Genomic DNA, 22,903 nt, shown 5'->3' with positions numbered 1-22,903 from the left:
CTCTAACTGGAAGTTGCTTCCCAGAACAGTTCTTAGTCATTTTGCTTACACAAGCTCAGTATAAGTTTACCTCCACTTTCACTGTGACTTTTGTAAATGGATTTTGGTTTGCTGAATTGTAAATTATGTGTCTATGCATTGTAACCCTTAATGCCTTTGAAAATCCAGCCTGGATGCTACCAATCAGGGTTTGGAATTCTCTCCAACTGTGTTTGATGTGTAAGTAAGTTGATGCGTGATGTTTAATACTGTGGTGCATTATTTCTTATGATGTTTTGACTTTTCAGTTCAGGTAATATGTAGTCCATGGATTTTTTTCTAAAATACATAGAAGAAAATGTGGATATAAAGCCTGTGTTGTGCAATAAAAGTACATTCCACTGATAACTGCTGGAATCTGGTCTGCAGCCACTGCAGCCCCTATGATTTGAGCTTGGTTTGCAAATGAAGACACAAATCTCCATTGGAGGCTTCAGTTGATGGCAGCCACTAACTTACCATAATTTCCTTCAAAGGAAGGAAACGCTTTTGCAGTGTCTGCAGTCTCCCTGAGATGGGCTGGAATCAGCCTTTCAGTTCTGCTTCTTTCCCCCCATGCTCTTCTGCTCCTATCACAGTCCCAGGGAGGGCCAAAGTGTCCCTGCTTGTGTAGTGCTCAGTTTCTGAAGTAACTCAATTACTCTTTTCCCTGCTGTCCATTTGTCTTGCTAACACCATCCCTTGCTTCCACAGCTGGATGTCTGTGTTGAGCCCTGCTGTGGAAGGAAAAAAAAAGCCCAGACACCAAAAAGAGCACGAGAGGACTGTGTAAATGAGAAGGGAAAGAGGAGTAAGGTTTAAACAGCACTAGCTATTTCTGTTCCTGCTGCAATCTGTATACACACATGCTCCAGAGTGCTGCCTGATCTGAGTTTGAGGTAAAAGCAACGCATTTGTCATAGAATCATAGAGATCACAGAATGGTTTGGAAGAGCCCTTAATGCTCAGCCACAGGCAGGGACCCCTTCCACTAGAGCAGCTTGCTCCAAGCCCCTGTGTCCAACCTGGCCTTGAGCACTGCCAGGGATGGGGCAGCCACAGCTTCTCTGGGCACCCTGTGCCAGCGCCTCAGCACCCTTACAGGGAACAGCTTCTGCCTAAGAGCTCATCTCAGTCTCCCCTCGGGCAGGTTCAAGCCATTCCCCTTGTCCTGTCCCTACACCCCTTGTCCAAGCCCCTCTCCGGGTTCCCTATAGCCCGGCCGTACCCACCCGCCACAGGCGGGCTCTCCCCTGCCTTCCTTCCGGGATCGGGCGCGGCCCCGGAAGCCGCTGCCCGTCCTTCCGCCGCGGAGCGGAGGGCAGGGGAGGACGCTCCGGCCCTCGCCGCCGTCGACAGGAGCGGAGCCGCGGGTCTCGCCCCGCCGGGGGCAGCCGGTGAGCAGCGGCTGTGACCCCGCTGAGGGGCGGCCGGGCCCCGTCGGGTGCTGCCGGCGGAGGGAGGGGGGCTCCGCGCTGAGGGAGCGGTGGCGGTTGGGGGAGCGCGGTCGGTGTCTCCATTCCTCCGCCGTCTGCGATACAAGTGCCGGCGATGCAGTGTCGGGGCCGGCTTCGAGGCCGGGGGGCTGGGGCTGTCGTTACCGGCCCCGCCGCCGCCTCCCCTGGGGCTGTAACCGGGCTGAGTGCACCGGGACGCGGAGAACCGTGCTTACGTTGTTTTTATGTGTATCTTAATCCCATGGGTGTGTTTCAATAGCTAATCAGGGTGAAGGTGCCACTAAAACTTTGCAGGTTGGGCCCCTCTGTTTCCTTACCAAGTTGCTTGGGGAACTCTTTGCTTATAAGCATTCTTGCTGCATGGCTGGCTGCTGTAAGGCTGGGGATCAAAGTCCTTGAAGCCCAAACCAGATGGAGTTTGGAGTGTGTTTAAGATGCTGAGCAGTGCGTTTTGGATGCTTCTGTGGGTATTTGTCACCGTGTGAACACCCTGTGTCTGTTCACGTTGTTCTCTTGCAGCAGGGAGTGGTTGTATATTCGGAGAGGGTGTGTGAAGTGTTGAAAGAGAAATGACACACCTGGAGTAACAGAACGTCTGAGGAGGTGGTTTAACTGGCTTAAATCCTGATGGTGTGGGTAGGGGCACTGGTGCTTGTGTGAGGGGTTGTTGGGGTAACTGAGGGGGTGGTTACAGGCAAAGTTGAACTCATTTTGGGGGTCTGAGTGGGACTGTGATGTAGCCCAGTGCTGGGAGTTGGTGGCACTGCGTAGTTTTGGAGAAAGGGTGGAAAAAAAAGAGGTTGTGATTTAAGTCCAATATTGACTTTCCATGCTTTTCTTGTTTGGTCTCATGGTCATGAAGGTATTCTTTGAAAAGGTACTTTGTGTTGGCAGTTCTTCATGGGATGTGTATGGAGCAGCTCTTGGCTTTCCAGTTACTTGAGACTCCTTCGAGCCAGCTCAGCACAGAAGGATGTAGTGTATTCCAGGAACAGAACTTTACTCAGGAATTGTTGGCCTTCTGGACATGGTTACACAAGTGTTTTGCAGCAGGGACGATTAGGAAGAGAACTGTAACTCAGTGGAATGCATTGCTGACAAAACCCTAAAACACACAATAGAAGGGAAGAAAAGAATATAAATCAAGTTGCAGTGATTCTTAAGATGACTTTATGCAACAAACTCTGATTATAAGCTTGATGATAGTCCATGATTCTGATATTTAATCTTGGTTTGCAGTGTTATCTAATCTAGAACAGTCTCAGCTCCCTTCTGATGTTTGCTATGTAATGCCTGATTATAGGTGTTATTTCTTTCTTTATGATATTGGACTACTTGTGACCTCAAACAACACCTGAAATTGTGCTTGTGGAGTCCTTTAAAGCACTGTCAGTAACAAGTCAGGTACAAAGTGTATAAGATGTTCTGCAATTTGTCTCTGATGTTTTAACCTGTAGTTTTAATCTGAATCCAGGTGAGTGTAGTTGATGTCTTGGAAAAAGCACAGAGGGTGTAGAAGCTCCCTCACTGCTGTATCTGAGGAGGTTTGACAAGTTTTAGCTAATCCTCTTCATATTCTTACTTGTTTTCCCAGTCAAACAGCACAAAGTAGTTTTCAGCTGTTCCTTGTGATTTCATTTAGAAGCACAATCATGAGTCACATGTAGGTGGTGAGACACAGGCTGTTCATTCATGAGTCCATGTTACTCCTGGCTGAGTGGCTGGAGTTAAGGTTTCAGTATGGACAAACAATACTGTAGCTTAAGGTCTGTACTGACATTTGAGGGGAAAACACATCTTCAAGTTGAAGTTGTGAGCTCTGTGGGTAGAGTGGTGAAGCCTTGTGGCCATTTGGTTTCAGAGGTTTGAAGTGGTGGCTGCAATTTCCCCTGCCAAATTACAGCTCCAAACTGTGGTTATTTTCAGGTGGCTGATGAGACCGTGTGTCTGTCGTTACAGCTAATGACTTCTGTCCTCAGGATCATTAATTAGCAACATGCACTGTTTATACCAGGAAACAAGCACTGCAGCTGAAATGTCGTGATTGCAAGAAAGATGCACATTGAAACTGAAGACTCACGCTCTGCAAAGACAGCAACCATGTTCCTTCCCTAATCCCTAAGCTGTCTAATGGCTTTTGTGTTTTCTGTTCTGAGTCTCTTGGACCATGCAGCTCCACCCTTTAGAGGAAGTTGGCTCATTAGTTAATTATCCTTCTGCTAATTACGTGCTGGAATGTTCAGGTTTGCACATGAATCATGCATGTTTCCACACTGAGGTGGCTCTGTAGAATTTTGTGGCATTTAATGTATTCTTTGGAATAAATACGTGCTATTTTGAGGATGTTTTCCCATTGGCAAAATACAGAGTTTTAACCAAATCTCATCCTTCCATCCCTCAGTTTTGATGCACTTCCTAACCCACCTTGTAAGTCTGTGGTCAGTAACTGAAGTTGCGTGTGCTTTTAGGTGGAACTTGCTGCTCTCCTGATCTCCTGTCAAGTGTGATCTTCTATTCAGGCACCAGTAAAATATAAACCAGAAATGTGTGTTTGGAGACTTCCTCATTTTTTCTTCTCTTCGTGCCTGGAGATGGCCACTAAGGACCAGACAGTTGCAGAGACATTGTGAACACTCTTTGGAGCACTGTGATACTGTTTAATGAGAAGAATGAATGCAAGTTGTTCATTAAGTGCTATGAAGACTTAAACTTGAAAAGCCAGATCACGTTAATTTCAGTTGCTCATAGTTGTGCCAAGAGTGTCTTGAGAAGACTCTTGATTTCAGGAGTAGAGTAAGAGAAAGAGATGAGAGAAAACAAACAGAACCCAAACCAAAAGCAGGTGGAGGGATACAGATGTGAGGAGATGTGGGTTTGTGGTCTGAAGTGTAGAAGGCTGTAAGAGGCTTTCTAGAAGTCAGAGGCAGTTTCATACCTTTGTGGCAGTGTGCCTGTTTTGTTATGCGAAGCCTTTTCCTGTTTTGGGCTAAGTTTAAGGGACTTTATTACCAAGATTGAAAGTCATTCATAGAGCAGTCTTCTACCACTTTCATTTCCAATGTTAGCACACAGGGTTAGCTACAAACTGGTTTTCATAGCTTTTAGTAATTTTAAACTGACTTGCAGTTACCTCTTACTGAAGGCATCTATGGAGTTATTAAATGAGACCCTTTTCTACTCAGCTTTGCTATGTAAGCTTTCTCAACCAGCTCTTCTACCAGAGATGACCCTAAGCAATTCAGGACTGATAAATAGTTTATGAAGAAGTCAGTATCTCCTTGTGGCTGTGATGCAATCTGCATTGACAAGAAGGGTATCTGCTTACTCAGTCCCTGGGAAGTAAAGTAGGTAGGTACCAGAAAGGAACAAGAAATACAAGCTGCTGATAAATCTATACTCCTATCCTTCCTTTCACACACAGTGGTTTTCCTGAAGCCAAAGCTGTGTCTGCAGTCTTTGGAAACCCTAATGTGTTATGAAAACGATCTTGGGTTTATTGCTGGTAAGACTGTGTTACATAAGTAGAGTCCCTTTCTTGTGTGTGTTAAATCAGCCCTTAGTGACAGATCCTCTTTGATGAAGGGAGCCTCTTTTCCATACCACATCAAAGATAAGAATGCACTTGCTCTTTGCTGGCACTATGATATCTGCTTTAATAAGCTTACTGTGTTTTTTCTAGCTCTTTTGTAATCTGGTCTGTGTGAAAAGTAAAAGTCTTTTGCTGTTGTTGAGAGCATTGAGTCCTCAAGCAGTAGTTGCTGCTACTTCATCATGTCAGAACCATTATGGGGTCCTGACAAAAACGGCCAATGGATTTATGGACTTAACAATTGGAGGAGAGGGCACCTTTTGGAAATGTAGAGCTGGTTTTGTGCTTTATGTAACTGGCCTGCACATCAGGCTATCACATGTGATCATCGGGTGTTGACAAACTTTTGAGCTCTCTTGTGCCATAGTTTTAATTGTGAAATAGCACTGCTTGTGAAGGTTGTATCTTTAGTCCCATGGGAATGTCATGGGAAATCATTAGATAAAGTAGTAGTAAAATAGTTGTACTCCATCAGTGCAATCTGGTTCATTCTGTGCTACTGTTGAACTTCACTGTCTTTTTATATGAGCACTCAAGAGGTCAGAGGCTGGATGTCCTCTGGGTGGGATGTGAGCAAGGTGTTGCTGCCTGGGCTTTGGTGACTGTTGTAGGTTGTGTTCTGGTCTCTGGAGCTGTTTCTCAGCATTGTACAGGGAATTAAGATTGTAGGTTGTAATCTGCAAATGTTGCCTGAAGACTAAATGCTTTGATGAAATCCTTTTGTAGGTTTGGATGTATGCTCATTGCTTCCCATGAAAAACTTGGCCTCCCAGGACCTGAAACTAGAAAATTCTTGGAAACTAGGATGTAGGTTTTATTAACTGCATTCAGTGAATGCTGCTGCCCTTCAGGTCAATGGAAAGCACTTCTTAAGAAAACCCTTTCCACTTTGCTCCACTCCAGGCTGACCTTAACCCTTTTGTTGTTCTTTGGTACTACTTGCAACAAAAAGTGTGCTTAACTCTTAACTCTGTCTTAACTCTTTCTGTATTTCCTTTAGTAAATCTTCAAAGATGGATTGAAGTGTATGAAGGATAGTCACAGGGAAAGTGACGTGGCTGTTGGCCAGCAGGAGTCTGTAGAAAAGTTGGGGTTTCTGGTTTTGGCCCTTCCGTGACTGCGGTAACTAAACCCCTGCGCTGTTTGCATGTGTGCTTTCAGCTGCAGCTGACAGAATCACAGAGGAACCATGGGAGAGACAGCTTAAAAAATTACAAAAAAGGGAAAAGTTCCAACAAAACGTATTTAGGAATGGAAGATCATTAAATAACAGTGATTTCATTGCAGAAACTTGACTTAAGATGGATTTTTCATACTCAATTTATTAAAATGTGTTGAGTTGTTTTGTTAAACGTGGATGCTGCCCTGCAAAAATTGGCTGTGACATTTTTAGTGTAACGCTTGCCTGTGTTTAAAGAAACCAGACAGCCTCTGCTCCAAGTGCAGCATGTGATTCCTTCATATTGACTCAGGGTGACCTCTTTTGTCCCTGGATCCGAAACTGATGCAATCGAAAACACTTGAAGGGGAGGAAACCGAACAACTTGCTTTCTAGTGGCTTGGCTTTGTGGCTATTTACAAATCTCTCCTGAAAGAATGCAAGAAAGAGAAGAATCTTGCTATTAAGAGACCTGCTTTTCTCACTGCAGGGAAAGCTGCTGAACTTTGAGGCTGAACAGAACCTTAATTTTAGTTCTAATGTACATAAAGAGCTAGTGGGTGCCAGAGGTAACTGTGGTGGTAAAAGCTCTGTGGATACAGAAAGCTAATTCATGGTGATTTGGATAAGAACAGACATCCTAATTCATGAAACTGGCCTACAGACTTGTAGCTTACCCCATTGAGTGGGTGATAGGAGCACAGTGGTGTTATCTCCTTGGGTTATAGAGACGGGTGTAATATTTCTTTGAAGCTTGTTATAGAAATAGTTTTACCCATTGTGTATTTATAGCTCCCTGCAGTTTGCAAAGAAAACATCCAGGCTGATCAGCTTTATGTTAATGGCAATAGTGGAAATTCTATGTGTGATTTCTTCTAGTACAGGCTCCTCCAATAGAAATCTCTAACCAAAATGCTGCTGCAGCTTCTAGTTTTAGGAAGTGGTGTTTAAGCTGAATCAGCAGCAGCTGGAGAGTTCCAAGCTTTTGCTTCCCCATTCTTTGCAGAGTTGGTGATAAAGGGTGTGTGTGATGCTCTGAGAATGAGCTATGTTGCCAGACAGTGTTAACATGCTATTACCATCCCAGGCTGTGCAGTGGACAAACATTTGCTGTTTGATTTCTGGTCTGGTGGCTGGATTGTTGGTCAGCAGATTTGTGTATCCTTGCAGTCAACATAAAGACCTTACTTGTGGAATTGTAAAATTAAGGAGACAGAAACTAGAATGTTTTGGTGAAGGCAAAGTCCTGATTTCCCTCTGTTAATTTGTCCATGTGGGAATGAAGTAAAGCTCTCAAATAGTTAAGATGTAGTTTTTGGTTGGTTCTTAGTTTGCTTTGCAGAAGCATATTAATGTCTGTTTAACTGTGAGACTTTTCTATGGTAAAGAAAAGAGTATTCAGCTGCTGTCTATAGAAATGGGATGCGTCATTATAAATGATGTCATAAAGAAACTGATTCCCTCAGTATACCTATCCCTACAATGAAACTATTTTTAGAAACTCATTTCTTTCAAAGGCAGAAAAGCTCGCCTTGGAAGGAGCCTTAATATTCCATCTTATCTATGTAAGTGTTTAGTTTGTTCCCCCCTTATAAAGATCATGCCCCAGGGATGGGGCAGCCGCAGCTCCCCTGTGCACCCTGTGCTAGAGCCTCACCACCCTCACAGGGAAGAGCTTCTTCCGTATATCTAATCCAAATCTCCCTCCAGCATTTAAAATTGGAACTAGTTGAAATGCCCTTTGGGAGCAAGCTGGTATGTGGGATGGTTTCTGTCAAGCAAGGAAAGAAAAGGGAGCGTTGGATTGTTGGAAGACAGGCTCTGCATAGTGGTGGTGTAGGCATGAGAATAAATCAGTCAGTATATGTAAGCTCTGTAGAGCTGTGCTGTGTGCAGGAGCCCAGCTTAGCTCTGGAGTAACTTGAGAGGTAAAGGAAATGGAGATCAGCCTCATCTGTGCTGATGTGCCCTGCTGGGTTAGCTATGATACTCCACTGTGCTGTGAAGACACATTCTTCGAGGACAAGGATCTGTTACCTAGTCTCTGCAGAGTGATTCTTTGCAGAGAGACTCTCAGCTTGAAGAAACCTATTTGGGTTTTGTCTCTTACTCAGTTTGCTTCCTTTGTTGGTGATTAACTTTCTGTATTTCTTTTCCTCCGTTGCTTTGTGCCTGTTGGAACAATGTGCTTGTGAGATCAGAGCCTTTTCCCATGTGTGGAAGTAGCTGGCTGTGACTGGTGCTGCTTTCTAGGCCGGCTGTCTGGGACTGTTTGCAGGTCAACGCTGTGCAAGCACAGTAATGCTGCAGTTGGCTTTGGGGCTGTGTGGTTGTATAACTGCACCCTTCCTCTGCTGGCCTTTATTTTATTGTTATGGCACTATTAAATAATTAAAACAGATTACTTCTTTCTAAAAGGCAAGCCTTCAAAATAAATTATTCCTAGCAGGCTGCTGTTATGCTTCTGTCTTTAACCTTTCTCCCTTTAAACAGGAAGAAAATGAGCCTGAAATCTGAACGCAGAGGGATTCACGTTGATCAGTCGGAGCTACTGTGCAAGAAAGGATGTGGTTACTATGGCAATCCTGCTTGGCAGGGATTTTGCTCCAAGTGCTGGAGAGAGGAATACCATAAGGCCAGGCAGAAACAGATTCAAGAGGACTGGGAGCTGGCAGAGCGGTAAAGAGCCCTCTTTATTCCTTCATCTCCTGCAGCAGGGTGACTTCACCAAATACCATTCATATCTCCTGTTTTCTAGCTCTGTCTCAGTTTCATCACAAGTCTCAAATTTGACCTTTCCATCAGGAATGAAAATGTGCCTTTTGATGCAAAGATGAATATTTATGACATTCTAATTTAAGAGGTTTCAAAAGAAAGTCTGTGAAGTAACAAATGCAAACACTCCCCCAAGCTCTCAACAAATGCTTTGACCTGATTTGCATACTGAAGTCTGTAATTCTGGCTAGGGTGAAAGTGATAATTTTGATTAAAATACCTCTGCCTCTGGAGACCAAAGTTATTGTCTTGAATAGAGCCAGCACAATGGTTTTCCATTGCAGCTACTGAGTGAAAACTGGTTCTAGTCTTGTCAGTTGTGAGTCTTTTAAGCTGAAGGATTAAGCCCAAAAGAATCAAAACTTTGGCTTTAATAATTTAGGTAAGGTTTCTAAGCACATATTTTCTGCAGAGGTCTCTAGTTTTCCTTGCTTGACCCTGAAAATGAGTGTTGCAGAAAACCTGTACCTGAATGAGAAAATAAGAGCAGCTACAACTGCTTTTTGCTGGGTAGAAAGCAAAGGATTTATCCACTGTCTGAGAAACTGCAGAGCATCCTCTTTGTACTACAGCTGAAACACCCAGGTGTGAGTTACATGACATCCACTCTGCATTAACTGTTTCAGGGTTATGTGAATTCTTGAGATGGAGGAGCATCTAGCTGAGTTGATTGGCATCTGACTTGAGCTGTCCTAGATGCTTGTTCATATTGACACAGTTCTCTGCATACACTTACCTTAATGTATTAGTGTTGTATGTCAGAACTCTAGAGATAAATGCCCAAGAGTCTTATCTGCACTCGAGTTTGGAACCTTCAATGAACTTGAGTTACCAAGTGATGTGTTAACCGAAGTCATTGGGGGAAGAAAACAAAGGGAAGGAAAAAAAGGCATTAAATGCAGTGTTCACATCAGCCTCCCTGAAGAAGGTGACATCTGTGAAAGCTTTCTGAACTTCAGCTGGGTCGAGACTGATGGTTGTAGTCTGGAAGCCCAAGGTTTGCTGGTATCTAACTCCTTTAGACACTTACCTTAAGCCTTGAAGGAATTTGTTTGGTTTGTTTTAAACAGATAAACTTCTAAGAAAGGTAGAAAGAAGCACTTGAAACCTTTTCTAGCCTTATCAGAAGGTGCCAGGTAAGCTGTTGAGTACTGTACAGAGGACATTTTTTGTTTCTTCTGCCATAAATTTGGCTTTAGCAGTTAATAAGAACTGAGGTCTTACCAGAGCAGATAGTTATACTGTCAGGCTTAACATCTGCATACAATAAAGTGGGGTATTTAAGGAATTCTTTAATACATAACTGTTCAGTAGGGCGATACTAAAGGAACAGATAAGCTCAGGTTGTTTGTTGTAGTGAACAGACTTGTCAGCATGGATAAGAGACAATTCTCTACTCAAGAGGTTACAAACCAAGACCATTTATGGTCCATCCTGAGCTGGATGGGTTAAGTTTAAAGAAAAATGGCTTAACCTGGTAGCATCTTGAAGGGGAATCTAGCTTAACCTATTTTAGTCCTCCTGTATAGGAAGAAAAGTAGGATTGGTATGTGTGCCCTCCCCTACTTTCTACATGTAGATTAGAAGATGGGCTTGCAGAGCACCCATCAGTGTTGCAGTGAAGTGGTTTGCCTTATTCATTCAAGAAGCATTTCCAAGGCTTTGAAAACCAATTATGACAGCAGTGATTTATTCCCCAGAATATTTCTGAGGCTGTGACAGGGTATTTCACTTGTTCAGCTGTGAGCCACAGTTTTATCTTAATAAGATGGCAGAGTAATGGGTTGTGAAACTTGGAACATGATGCAGGGAGGAGAGCAACTGAATCGATTATTGGAATTCCCCCCACAGTCTTTCCCCTCACCTCTACCTGTGTAGATTGGGGGGCTGTGACATGAAGGGAAGGTGACCATGATTATATTTCAGTCTCCTCCCTTTTGACCTTACTATATATCCTCCCTAGCCATGATAAGCTTTTCCTTGCTTTCACCATTGCAACATGGAAAGAGTGGATGTAGTGTAGTGAACGGAGATGTGATAGGAAGCAAGAAATGAAGATGGGCATAGAGGAGAATTAGCATGTCAAATGAGTCATTTATTGCACAGTTTATTTGTGCCTACAGGTTTAAGTCCTACACTTTCTAATTGCAGGCTTCAGCGTGAGGAAGAAGAAGCATATGCCAGTAGCCAGAGCACACAAGGGGCACAGTCACTGACCTTTTCCAAGTTCGAAGAAAAGAAAACCAATGAGAAAACACGGAAAGTCACTACTGTGAAGAAGTTCTTCACTGCTTCTTCCAGAACAGGAGCCAAGAAGGGTAATTTCCTCCTTTGCTTTTAATGGTTCTGAACAGCATGTTAAGTTAAAAAGTGGTTTTGATGGATGTATTGTTCTAAAAGGCAGAGTAGTGCACTGTGACTTGACTTCAAGAAGTTGAAGGGTGATTACTATGTGTGAAGTCTTCCTGAAAGCACGTTAAACATGAGCTTTTGGGTGATGCCAGACAATGTTTTGAGTACAGCAGTGCACTTCTGTACCTGTGACCATGTTTGTGTTAGTTATACAGGAGTTCTTCCACTGAAGTGTAGTGCAAATGTATTCCTGGTGGTGATACACCACTGCACTGAGTGGAAGTATCTCATTCATGTGATGCATGTTCCTACCAGATTCATGAGTCAACCATAGTTGGATCCTGTAGTGTAGGACTTGAAGGGGAACTAACTATTCCTAAAGAAAGCAGGAGAAAAGGGACTGGCTGTCAGTCACCTCAAACAAAGTGGTATGTCAAAGTGTGATAGAAATGCTGATATATCAGATGATGCTGCTATAATGATCACTCCAACAGCTTTAATTGGAAAAAGGGAATGTGTAAGCAGGGTGCCTTTAAATGAGAATGAATCTGAAAGGAAACTTGTGCTTATGTGTATGTGGGTTGTGAATATCGAGTCTGTGGTTGCCTCAATGTTTATTCTATAGCATGTGTTACAAGAATGATTAATGGCGCTGAAGTCTTTGCATAGCAGTAGCTTACATGGGCAAAAGCTGGAAAATACTGTTTAATACGCATTCCTGAAGAAAAAGCCACATTAATGTATCATAGCCTTATAGATGATGCATTTCCTTAATGAGAAATACTAAATGTGCCTGAATTTCATCTTGGACTTTGTCTTGGTGCATGGGCAGCAGCTGACTAAATGACACGTTCAGCTATGTGTTAAAAGCTTCTTTTTTAAGTTCATTCGTTCTCACTTTCCATGTTTTCTTTTTGTTTTTACCCCCTTCACCATCTCTCCTGACATGCTCCTGCTCTTGGTGTCTCGCTTGGCTTTTGCATTTATTTCAGTGGCTCAAGAGAAAGGCGTTAAGCAAGAACAGCCTGGGAGGGAGCGAAATGCTGATAACATTCTCAGGGATTTGAAGGAGATTTTTACTCCCTCCTGGGAACTGGCTTCCCCTACTGAAGGTAATGCAGTACAGCTTGAGCAAGCTGTCTGCCTGGTTTTAGTAAGCTTTACTTCTTAGTTGGGCTTTGCAAAATACAAACTAGGGTTGTGCCAGTTATAACTCGTGCTGTTGAAGATGGAGGTGACAAAAAAAGCAATTCCAGCATCTTGAGAGGAACTTGAATCACTAAACCCATTCTTTGCTCTTTAGTGGGGAGAGTGTAGGAATAAAGCTGAAGCTTCTGAGCTCTGCCTCCATGTGTCTTCTGAAGGGTTATGCAGCAGCTGCATCTTGTGCTGCTTCATATTTGTATCAAAAAAAAAAATAATCCCAGGTTGCCATTATGAATCTGATGGTAAGTTGAAACTACTTCAATTTAATAATTCACACTTCCAGAACTTTTGCACTCTCAAAACATCTCCAGATACTTGTTATATTAATGAAGAAGACAGTTTCCTATCAAGAGAGGACACACTGGTTCCATGTAAGCCAAAAGGACACAAAAACCCCTGATGCAAACAACTTTAGGATCTTGTCCTGTGTTGTTTGCAATTCTGATGTGTTCTGCTGACTAAAGAGATTTGAAAGTGTATTATTCTTTGTAAATTATATGAAGAGAGGGAATGGGTGTGTGTTACAGAGCTGAAGACAAACACTTCATATTCTTTGCTTGGACACAGATCCATGACCATGGCACAACCATAGTGAGTCACTGGAGTGCTGATGTTCTGCTGTGACAACTCGCTTCTGTGTAGAATGCCTTGAGAAACAGCTTCATATTAATAGCCTTTATTCTCTGTAAAGGTGATCCTTTCTTAACTCTTCCCATCCTTTCTTTCATTTTGGCCTATCTCCTCTACTAGGTTCTCTTCAACTTGTTCAAATGGAATTTCTTTAATCAGCTTCTTTGTAGTTAGACTTAATTCTTCCAGAGACCATGACAAAGCTGAAAACATTTTGTGCTGAAAGTCCATTTGTTCCTGCAGTCCTTAGGAATCAGTGCACATTGTACAGAGTCATTTTCCTCAAATCAGGATTTCAACACAGAGGTTAATGAAGCTGCATCACTTCTGAGTGACAACTTGTAGTTCTTGGTGTGACTCATTAAAAACACACTTCATTTTAACATTCAGTTTTTTAATGCATACATTAACAGTCATCTGCCTCAGTTGACTACATCATTTGAGTAACTAAAAATAATCCATTTTGAATCTATGACTGAAAGAGTCATACTCCTTAGGGTCCAGTAGTGGAACTCTAGTTGATAATACAATGAACTCGGTGTTGAAGTGAGTAATAAAACTTCAACTTCCAAATTAAGTCAATAATTATGGAAAAAATAGCTTGGAATTCTATACTTTCGAAACAGGATCTGCTTTCTTTGGGTGTTACTTCAAAACTATCCTTTCTGCTTACTGTTTGCATGATGTTAAATGTGACCAATTTAGTTCAACATATAGGAATGGTTGCCATTCAGCTTGAATACTATACATGCATTCCATCTTGAATCTTAGGGATAAAGAAGTTAGGAGGAAATCCCCTCTGGAAAAGCATTCTTGTGTAACTAGGAAGGAGGTGGATTTGCACTCTCTATCTTGATTGCTACAGCTGGAATTTAAATATTTGCAAAACCTTTTCCATTCTTATCACTTAAATACCATAAATGTTCTACTGGTACCTGACCAAAGGATTATCCAGAGAAGGTTACTCTGCAAGGTCCTAATGAGTCTTGTGACGTGGTTGTCATCAGTGGTTGTTGGTCACTGGATCGTACAGCTTTGAATTTACTGTAGTGCTGGATCTCTTGAAAATCAACTAACAACAAACCAAAGAACGACCAGTAAGTTACCTCGAATCCAGGTGAAACACACCAACTTAAATATACTAATCCCATTCATTTCCTTTGATTTTGTTTCCTTCTATTTTGTTCTGCATGTATGCTTATGGAAACAGATGTTTTTTGTTGTGCATGTTTGTGTTTTCAGATTGAAACATATGTCTGTATCATGTTGACCATGAATATTTTCATGTTTTCTGTCTCTCTGCTGCTTGTTTTTCATCATGTTCATGTACATCATCTCTATTCACTCCTTCATTTTGAACAGTGTTGGCTGGCAAGCTGAAAGGTGGGTGAACTAAACTTGGGTAGTGATGGTATTGGATCAGTACAATTAACTTGGCAGCACATGCTTTGGAAAGTCAGATGTGTTTGCATGGAAAACCCCTGTGTTTACAGCTGTATGAACTTGCATCCACTGCTGTGTGCAGTCTGGTGTTCCTGCCTCCTCCTTGAGCGTGAAGCAGACTCTTCCTCCAAGCAGACACAGTGTTTCTGCCTTTGCACACAAGTGACCAGGTGTTCTCTTTTGCACTGTGGGTGTGATTCTGTGGCATTTGCTGCCTAGCAAAGAAGGGCTGCTGTGTTTGCACCAACCTCATGCTCCCATTCCTTGTCTTCTGCTACTGCTCATGATGGGAAACCAGCCTGGGGAGCTGATCAGGAGAGAAATGAAGCCCATAAGCAGCCCTGATTTCTGATTAAGACTGCTCCCCGAGCTAGTTCATGAGCCAGTTGAGAACTTGTGTTGGTGCCAGCAAAGCAGGAATGCGAAGGTGAGGGAGAATGGGGAAGGGACCCCTCCATTATCTTAAACTGCTGCAGAATCCAATTTGAAAACCTTGGTCTTACATAGTTATCTAACCTGGGAATGAAAAATGTAAGAAACCCAAAAGCAAACCCATGTTATGGTAATCTGCTCATATAAAAATACCATTAAGTATAAATGGGTTTGTGGCTATAAATGTTTTGCTGCTGTGGGATACTCAGTTTCCTGGCGTTCTGTTTAAAAATACCCAGCATTTCACTGCTAAAGCTTGAGAAATAAATGCTCGTTCATCTGCACAGTTGAAAAAACCACCTGTAATTTCAAGACTTGTTAAACACTTCCTGCATTCATCCATCGGTGGAAAAAAACCTAATCTGATGTGCTCCAATTTTCCCAGCAGAGATCCAAGAAGCCAAGGCCCCCAGCCCTTCTATAAACAGGCAGGCCAGCATTGAGACAGATCGGGTATCCAAGGAATTCACAGAATTCCTCAAGACATACCATAAGCCCGGACAAGATATCTATAAGCAATGTAAACTCTTTTTGGACACGATGAATCATAAAAGGGTAAGTTTTGCATGCGTCTGACATAAATAAATGGGGAAATTAGGGAGAGATGGAGAAAATGCTGCTCTTCTTCCAGCAGTTTGGGTTTGATATATTGTGTAAAGGAGTCTTTTATGTCTGATACGCTTAGTCAAATGAAGAACAGTGGCAGTCTTCACTTCTGAATGCCTTGCAATGGTATGCAAAGAGGCCTCCAACCCCAGTGTCTCGGGTATATTGAAAGAGCTTTCCTTTACATCCCAGATAAATTAAACCTGAGTAAATCCCACATAAATCAAGATTGTGGAACAGCAGTCTTCTAGACAGATGACTTATGGAAATTAGAATATAGTACATCGTGAGTTTTTAAGATATCTTAAGTCTTTAAAAGTTCTAAAGAAAGTATCAACCCACACATATCCTTTCCTTTGGGGAAGGGGAATTGACTGTGCTTTTTTAATATGGAATGCAGGTTACATCTTCATTCTCCATTAAAACTCTAATGTTCCTTAAATATTAATGTGTCACTAGTGCCACCTGTGGTTGAATAGAGTCTGTGTTCAGCACAACTCTTTTTTTCCCTTTCTACCTTTCCTATTTAGGGTGTAGTTACACAAGTTATATCCTCAAATTGACTGAAATTAAAAGGATTTGGGGTGGAATCTGACATGCCCTCCACTTTGAAAACAGCTTGAAGTTTGTTTAGAACTGGTTGGTTGTAAACACCAAAACTCCTTTCCTTTCCTAGTTCCTTGATGGCTTGTGCTAGACAAAAAGAAGTCTTTCTTAAAACATACAGTTTGCTCCTACACATAAATCAGGCCTAACTGCAGCACTGCCATCAGAGCTGAGACTACATCCAGGGTAACTGTCTAGTTTTTGGCTTTAGAGCATTCAGGATCTGAGTTCTCTCTCAGTTCTGTTTTGGTTTTATGTATGGTTTTATACTGACGTTAATAGTGCAAAGAGACCTGATGGGTAAAGTCAGTTTTACCCCTTCAATCTGTTATGTTCTTCAGTAGCTCAGTTAGCTAGTGGCCAAAAGACAGTGTTGTTTCACAAGTGACACTGTGAATATTTTTTCATAGTCATTAGGAGTCTTTATTGGATAGATATAATTTTAGATGATGATTTATGCTCTTGGCTTTTTGATGGACTTATGGTGTCTCTTTGAAAAGTTAGAGGCAAAGTATGGAGCAAGCATTCGGCTTCATGGTCTACATTGGTTTGTGACTATTACTCAGGGATGTGTCTGGGGAAAGTGGCATTCCACCTGTGCAGTTTTATGGCCAATATACATCTGTTCAGCAAATAAATGTCTGGAGTCAGCGCATCTTGGTTCTCATATTTTGGATATAATTCAGCCAACAGAAGCACCTCTGATGATACATCTGCATTCTCAGACTGTTACTGCAGCTGGACACTTCCCTTAATCAAACCACAGAGGAACTGCTGTCATTTCTTCCATGCATGCACACTTAATCAGTTTTCTGTTACAGGACTTAAGTATTGAGGAGCAATCTGAATGTGCTCAGGACTTCTATCAAAATGTAGCAGAGAAATTACAGACACGTTGGAAAGGTATCGTGTTCTTCTGCCTTGTATCTTACTGCTCAAAAAGGAATGATTTGAGAGTAAAGCTTCAAGTAAAACCAAAGCATTCCTAACCAGCTGTCAGGAGTGCTGTTAACTGATTCTAGTACCATAGTTAAATTAAATTTGGCTTCAATTGTTTTCATTTCTTGTTTTAAATTCAATACTGTTTGTTTAAAACTAAAGTTGAATGTGGAGCTTCAACCCAATGAACAGGCTGTGAGCCTTACGTTATGCTGTAATGCACAAGAAGCCAGTGGGACAGGAGCTTTTATGTGCCTGGTGTGTAAGTGGCATGGTTTAAATGTAGCTAGGGATACATTTAAGGGAGTGAAAATACTCCATTTTTTTAATATCCATTCTGTTAACTCAGGTTGGCTCAAGTCAGTAATACTGATTTGGTGATAATAGGACCAAACTGTATTACATCATCAAAAGAGCCACAAAATACTTGATTTACAGTATCGGGGTGGGATTTGTACCTTTCAGTGCCCCCTGAAAAAGTGGAGAAAGCAATGGATCAGATTGAAAAATACATTATGACTCGACAGTATAAATATGTCTTTTGCCCTGAGACAACAGATGATGAGAAGAAAGATCTTGCTGTCCAAAAGAGAATCAGGTAAGGCTTTAAAGGAAAACTATTTGGGTGATCCACAGCCTTGTAAATGAGCTCTGAATCGAGCATGTTACAGACCTGCTGGGCACACAAAAACACCAAGGTTTTTAAGCAGAGGGTTAAACCCACTTTATTTAAGAAGGAGAAGGAATGAATAGAGCGAATAATGAAAGTTGCTACATTAGGAAACAAATTTGTTTTTATAAAATTATAGCAAAAAGTATTTCTTCTGGAAATAAATTACTTCAGTGGAATAAAGTAGCTTATGACTGGACTGGTGCCTCATTTACACAAAGCACTCCTTGTGTGCCTTGAATTCAAGCAGCAGCTGGTTTCCAACACCTGAATGTCACTGGCACAGAACAATTTAATGTTTTTTTTTTCTTGTCACAGGGCTTTGCACTGGGTAACTCCACAGATGCTCTGTGTTCCTGTCAATGAAGAAATCCCAGAAGTCTCTGATATGGTTGTAAAAGCAATTACAGGTTTGTCACCAATGAAGTTTACATTTCCAGCTTTCATTTTCATCTCTTTTGCTCATGGAGGTTATTTTCTGCTGCCAGCAGAAGGGGGTCCAGGCTTTTAGATTTGCAGTAGCCCTTATGGTATCAGACTAGTGATCTGTGGAGCAGGGGTAATTGTTCTACCCCAGAAGAATCTATTTGAAGTACTTGGACTGAACCAAGAGAAGGTTGAATAAACAGCTCTTTTATGGATCTGCAAGCACCACAGATAAAGTTGCTGCAGTATTAGTATTGTCCAGTAAGTGTCCTACTCATTCAGGTTATCTGATGAATACAGTTGTAGTGATAGGCAAACCTTTTTATCTTACAGATATCATTGAAATGGATTCAAAGCGTGTCCCTCGTGATAAACTAGCATGTATCACCAAGTGCAGCAAGCATATATTTAATGCAATAAAAATCACAAAAAATGAACCAGCTTCTGCTGATGACTTTCTTCCAACACTTATATACATCGTTTTGAAGGGAAACCCACCCCGTCTGCAGTCTAACATCCAGTATATCACCCGCTTCTGTAATCCAAGCAGGTTAATGACAGGTGAAGATGGTTACTATTTTACCAATCTGGTAAGTGTGGAGGTTTTACACAAGATTGTCTTTTATTTGGATGGAGGGATTCCCAATAAAGGCAAACACAACATAACATAGAAGGGAAATTAAAACTAATCTTCCAGTAGTGACTGAGGTTGCTTAAAATTCAGCAGCTCTTTTGCTTTCTATCTCCTCCCTCTTCCTTCTCTGCTTCCCAAACCAGACAGTGCTTTGCTTTCTCTATAATGTTAAACCCTTCATTTGAACAGTCTGGTGCTAAGACAGGCTCCTTAAAGCTTCTGCAGCAGACATTTATTGGTGTGTGCTTGTTTAATTGAGAAGGAATTATGATTATGAACTTGGCTTCTCTGCATTTCATTGTAAAGCAATTCTTGAGGGAAAATAGATGAATGGAATTCTTGGAATGTTAAAAATTCCTTTGAGGAGAGCATCCCTAAGGTAAGATGGGCATTTGACATTCCTTCCTTCAGACAATGAATAGAGAGCTTATTAGATCCCTGCTGATCAGATCATTAAATATCAATATAGTGCTTTTGTCTAGCTGCCATGTACCTTCCATTCTCTCACCTCCCATACAGAGAAACCTTAGAGGTTTGTGATGTATAGCAGGATAAAAAATGAAGGTGTACATTCCAGTCTATACCTTGCAGTGATGCTCACTCTCTGTTTTGTTTGTAGTGCTGTGCTGTGGCCTTCATTGAAAAACTAGATGCTCAGTCTTTAAACCTAAGCCAGGAAGACTTCGATCGGTTTATGACTGGTCAGACATCCCCAAAGAAGCAAGAATCCGACAGCTTCTCACCTGATGTGTGCCTGGGTGTTAAGCAGATGTACAAAAACTTAGAACTCCTGTCTCAGTTGAATGAGAGGCAGGAAAGAATTGTCAATGAAGCCAAGAAGCTTGAGAAAGACCTCATAGATTGGACTGAAGGAATTACAAAGGAAGTCCAAGATATTGTTGAGAAATATCCATTAGAAATAAAACCAAAAAGTCAAGCCTTAGCAGCTATTGACTCTGAAAATGTGGAGAATGACAAGCTGCCCCCGCCACTGCAGCCTCAGGTGTATGCAGGATAATTATCAGTGTCACCCTTGAAAAGCAGCATTATTCTCACCTAGCGCTATCTGCTACTTGGGGAGGGAACTAAATTTAAGGCTAAAAAATCAGATGAGCTTAAATCAGTACATTTTTAAAGGTGCATTTTGTTTTGGTCAAGTGTAATGAATTGTATTTATTTTAGGTGGATTTCTATTAGGCTTTTGTGGGTTTTTGAACTGAATTTCAATTTTCTACACAAACTGGTGTAATTTTTAAGCAACACTAGTCCATTGACTTCTTTCCTGAAAGCTTCCTCCTGGGCATGCACTTACTTGTTTTTAATGGTTAGTTTAACTTGAATTCAAGTTCCAGCAGAAACTTGAATGGCACCAATGTGAGCCTGAATTTCTCCTGTAGCTGTAAAGATGAAATATATATTGTAAAATATGTAAAATTGTAAATAGATCTCAAATCTTAATGTCTCAGCTGTGCATGACATCTTGTGTTTGAGTGAAAATGATACCCAAAGTATTCATTTTAACACCTTTTGGTTAAATCCCATTGCAGTATAAGGCAAGTACACTGTTAATTATTCAATAAGGTAGATGGTATTGATTGAATTAGAGGAAATTGTTGTAATGATCTGAAAACTTCACACTAATCTCAATCTGCTCTGTAAAAAAAGTGCTATTTAAAAGATGGTATTTCTCCATGTGAACGTTCTCTCTGCTTTGTCAGTATGACTGATAACCTTTGGTGGTGCACAGAGTGCTGGTGTTACTGCTTCTGAAGAGGATGTTGAGCCAGGCTTCCAAAATAGGAAGAAATACTTGTATTGAAAATACAAATTCATGAGGAGGAGGAGGAGATAATACAAGAGTTGCACCAGAAGTGGCTTTCTTTCCTCGCATTGCCCAGTAACTTCCATCAATGGGTTAGGTCTTGATTGCTGTTTTGGCAATCCTGGTAGATAAATCAGTTCATACAATTAAGAGGTTGCTTTTCAGAAGAAGCATGAGCAGAAAAGTGCACTTTACTTTCAGGAAGCATCAGTCTTCTGATCTTTAGTGGCCCTCCTTAGCAAAGGGACTTCTCTTGCTAAAGCACTGAGCAGCAAGGTAAATAGGGCTTTATGCCACTACAAGGTTAGATGGGTGTATTTCAAGTTAAGACTCACACTGCAGAGGGTAACCCCTTGCAATATGACTTTTTTATGCAGTGAAACATTTATATATCATTTGAAGTATCTTCCAGTTCAGCCAGTCTGCCGTGACTTGTTGGTGTACCTGAGATACCCTACGTAAAGCAACTTAGCTTGAACCATGATGTTAAATTCTTACCATCGAGGAGGGAAGTACCTACCTCTCTTTTATGTTCTACTACTTTACAAACCTTGCCATTGAAAACTTGCGCTGCAATAATTTCAGACCATAACTGTGATTTGTCCCTTGTATTTAGCTTTATGAACTATGCATTCCTAGCATTCCAGAGACAGCCAGTTACCCAAAACTCCACTGCTATGGGGAAGCAATGAGTTAATCGGATGATCATAAGAAATTTTATTACTTAACATATCCATCTGTCACTGCACTTAAATTGCTTAAGATCTGACCATGTTTGCAGTAAATAAAACTGTAAAGTCTTTATTTTCTTTATAAACAGTAGGTGCTAATTCTTCTATCCAGGTACACCAGTTTTCCCAAGGGGGGAGGAAGAAACCACCAAACTTAGAGCTATTGTGTAAATTGCCATGTTTAAATAAAAGTGTGTATGTTATTCCACTGTTAATGTGTCCCAGGCATTTCATCACTGGGTTTTGTAATGCTGTTAATGATTAATGTGAATATAATTGTGGCTGCTTCAGCATTGCCTGCGTTTTGGGAGGCACAGGTCATAACCATTGAAGTGCAAGTCTAGGTAACAATGTCTTTTTCTTTGCAGAAGGTTCATTGTAGTGATTAAGTGCTTAAGAACGACTTGCTGGTGCATTTGTAACTGACGTATCTCTTATTCAAATGTCATCTTTGTTATCAAGCCACTACAGTGGGAGTGTTTTCAGCAAACAACTCCTCCATAGGGCAGGTAAGATGGATTTCCATACCCTATCTAAAAGTTACCCAGCAGGAGTAATTTGCTCCAAACCCATGGTATATCCTGGGTAGTAACAACACTCAGAGCAGCGTTCACAGGTTAGTGTTGGAGTAACTCGCTTTAAGACACTGTCACTATTTTGTTAGACAAATGACCTGTCTGTAGGTGAAACAGGGGGATGTTGTCTTGCATAAAAGTAGTTCAGTTGCTCTAGTAATAACTGCACAGTATCGTTCCAGGGTTAACCATTCAGACTGGTGAGCCCCAGACTGCTTGGGACAAGGCACTGGTGCTGTTGATGCTCTAGTCCCAGAGGCAATGCAGGGTGAGACACAGCAAGAGCCACCAGTGATGCAAAAGGTCATGGAATAGTATGTATGGACAAGTTACTTGTAACACAGAGAGTTTAAGTGAAATGCTACCTTACAGTGAACTGGAATACAGCCTGCTGTGCTTTGGTGACAGCCACAGCATCAAAAACCACTTGTTTTCAACAGCCCACCACTAGTTCAGTATTACTGAAAGCTTGTGCAGCTCATTGCTAGGAATCGGAGCTTACACTGTAAGTGAACTCCTTTTTCATTTTGCTGTAGTAAAGGTATTTTAAGGGAGGACTGGTTCATTAAACTGTAGAAGGGCTTTGGTGTATGATGTGTTGTTTAAGTGTCTTGAGGCTTGCCAAACGTTCATTGCCAGTGCTGCTTCTGCCTTCCAAGCACTAACTGAGGAAGTTAGTGGCTGTCTTCGAAGACTAACCCATTCCTCACCTTTCTATCTTCATGTAAGTCCTGCTTCCAAGGTACCACAACTCTTGCAAATGCTTAGGGATGCTTTTCTTCCAGTGTATTGAACTGCTGTGGGTTGCAGAGAGGGAAGCCTGGCTCTGAATT

General features: G+C 41.6%; 1 protein-coding gene across 6 annotated transcripts; it reads left to right on the top strand.

The window, feature by feature from the left end:
- The first annotated feature begins 1,321 nt into the window (after positions 1–1,321).
- Positions 1,322–21,710, top strand: RABGEF1 (RAB guanine nucleotide exchange factor 1). 6 transcript variants are annotated; one of them, XM_034068800.1, is made up of 11 exons: positions 1,322–1,415; positions 8,717–8,902; positions 11,150–11,316; positions 12,343–12,462; positions 14,549–14,569; positions 15,447–15,616; positions 17,095–17,176; positions 17,678–17,810; positions 18,201–18,292; positions 18,642–18,898; positions 19,562–21,710. In XM_034068800.1, the coding sequence occupies exons 2-11, from the start codon at positions 8,724–8,726 to the stop codon at positions 19,958–19,960; spliced, it is 1,620 nt and encodes a 539-aa protein (XP_033924691.1). In that variant the 5' UTR covers positions 1,322–1,415; positions 8,717–8,723; the 3' UTR covers positions 19,961–21,710. The 6 variants fall into 6 exon arrangements, with proteins under 6 accessions (XP_033924691.1, XP_033924692.1, XP_033924687.1 ...); XM_034068796.1 differs by having other exon boundaries at positions 1,323–1,415; positions 15,450–15,616; XM_034068798.1 differs by lacking the exon at positions 14,549–14,569 and having other exon boundaries at positions 1,323–1,415; positions 15,450–15,616.
- Positions 21,711–22,903: the final 1,193 nt, after the last annotated feature.

The sequence above is a fragment of the Melopsittacus undulatus genome, chromosome 13 (genome assembly GCF_012275295.1).
Source record: "Melopsittacus undulatus isolate bMelUnd1 chromosome 13, bMelUnd1.mat.Z, whole genome shotgun sequence".
NCBI lineage: Eukaryota > Metazoa > Chordata > Aves > Psittaciformes > Psittaculidae > Melopsittacus > Melopsittacus undulatus.
This window is presented reverse-complemented; position numbering and strand designations above follow the sequence as displayed.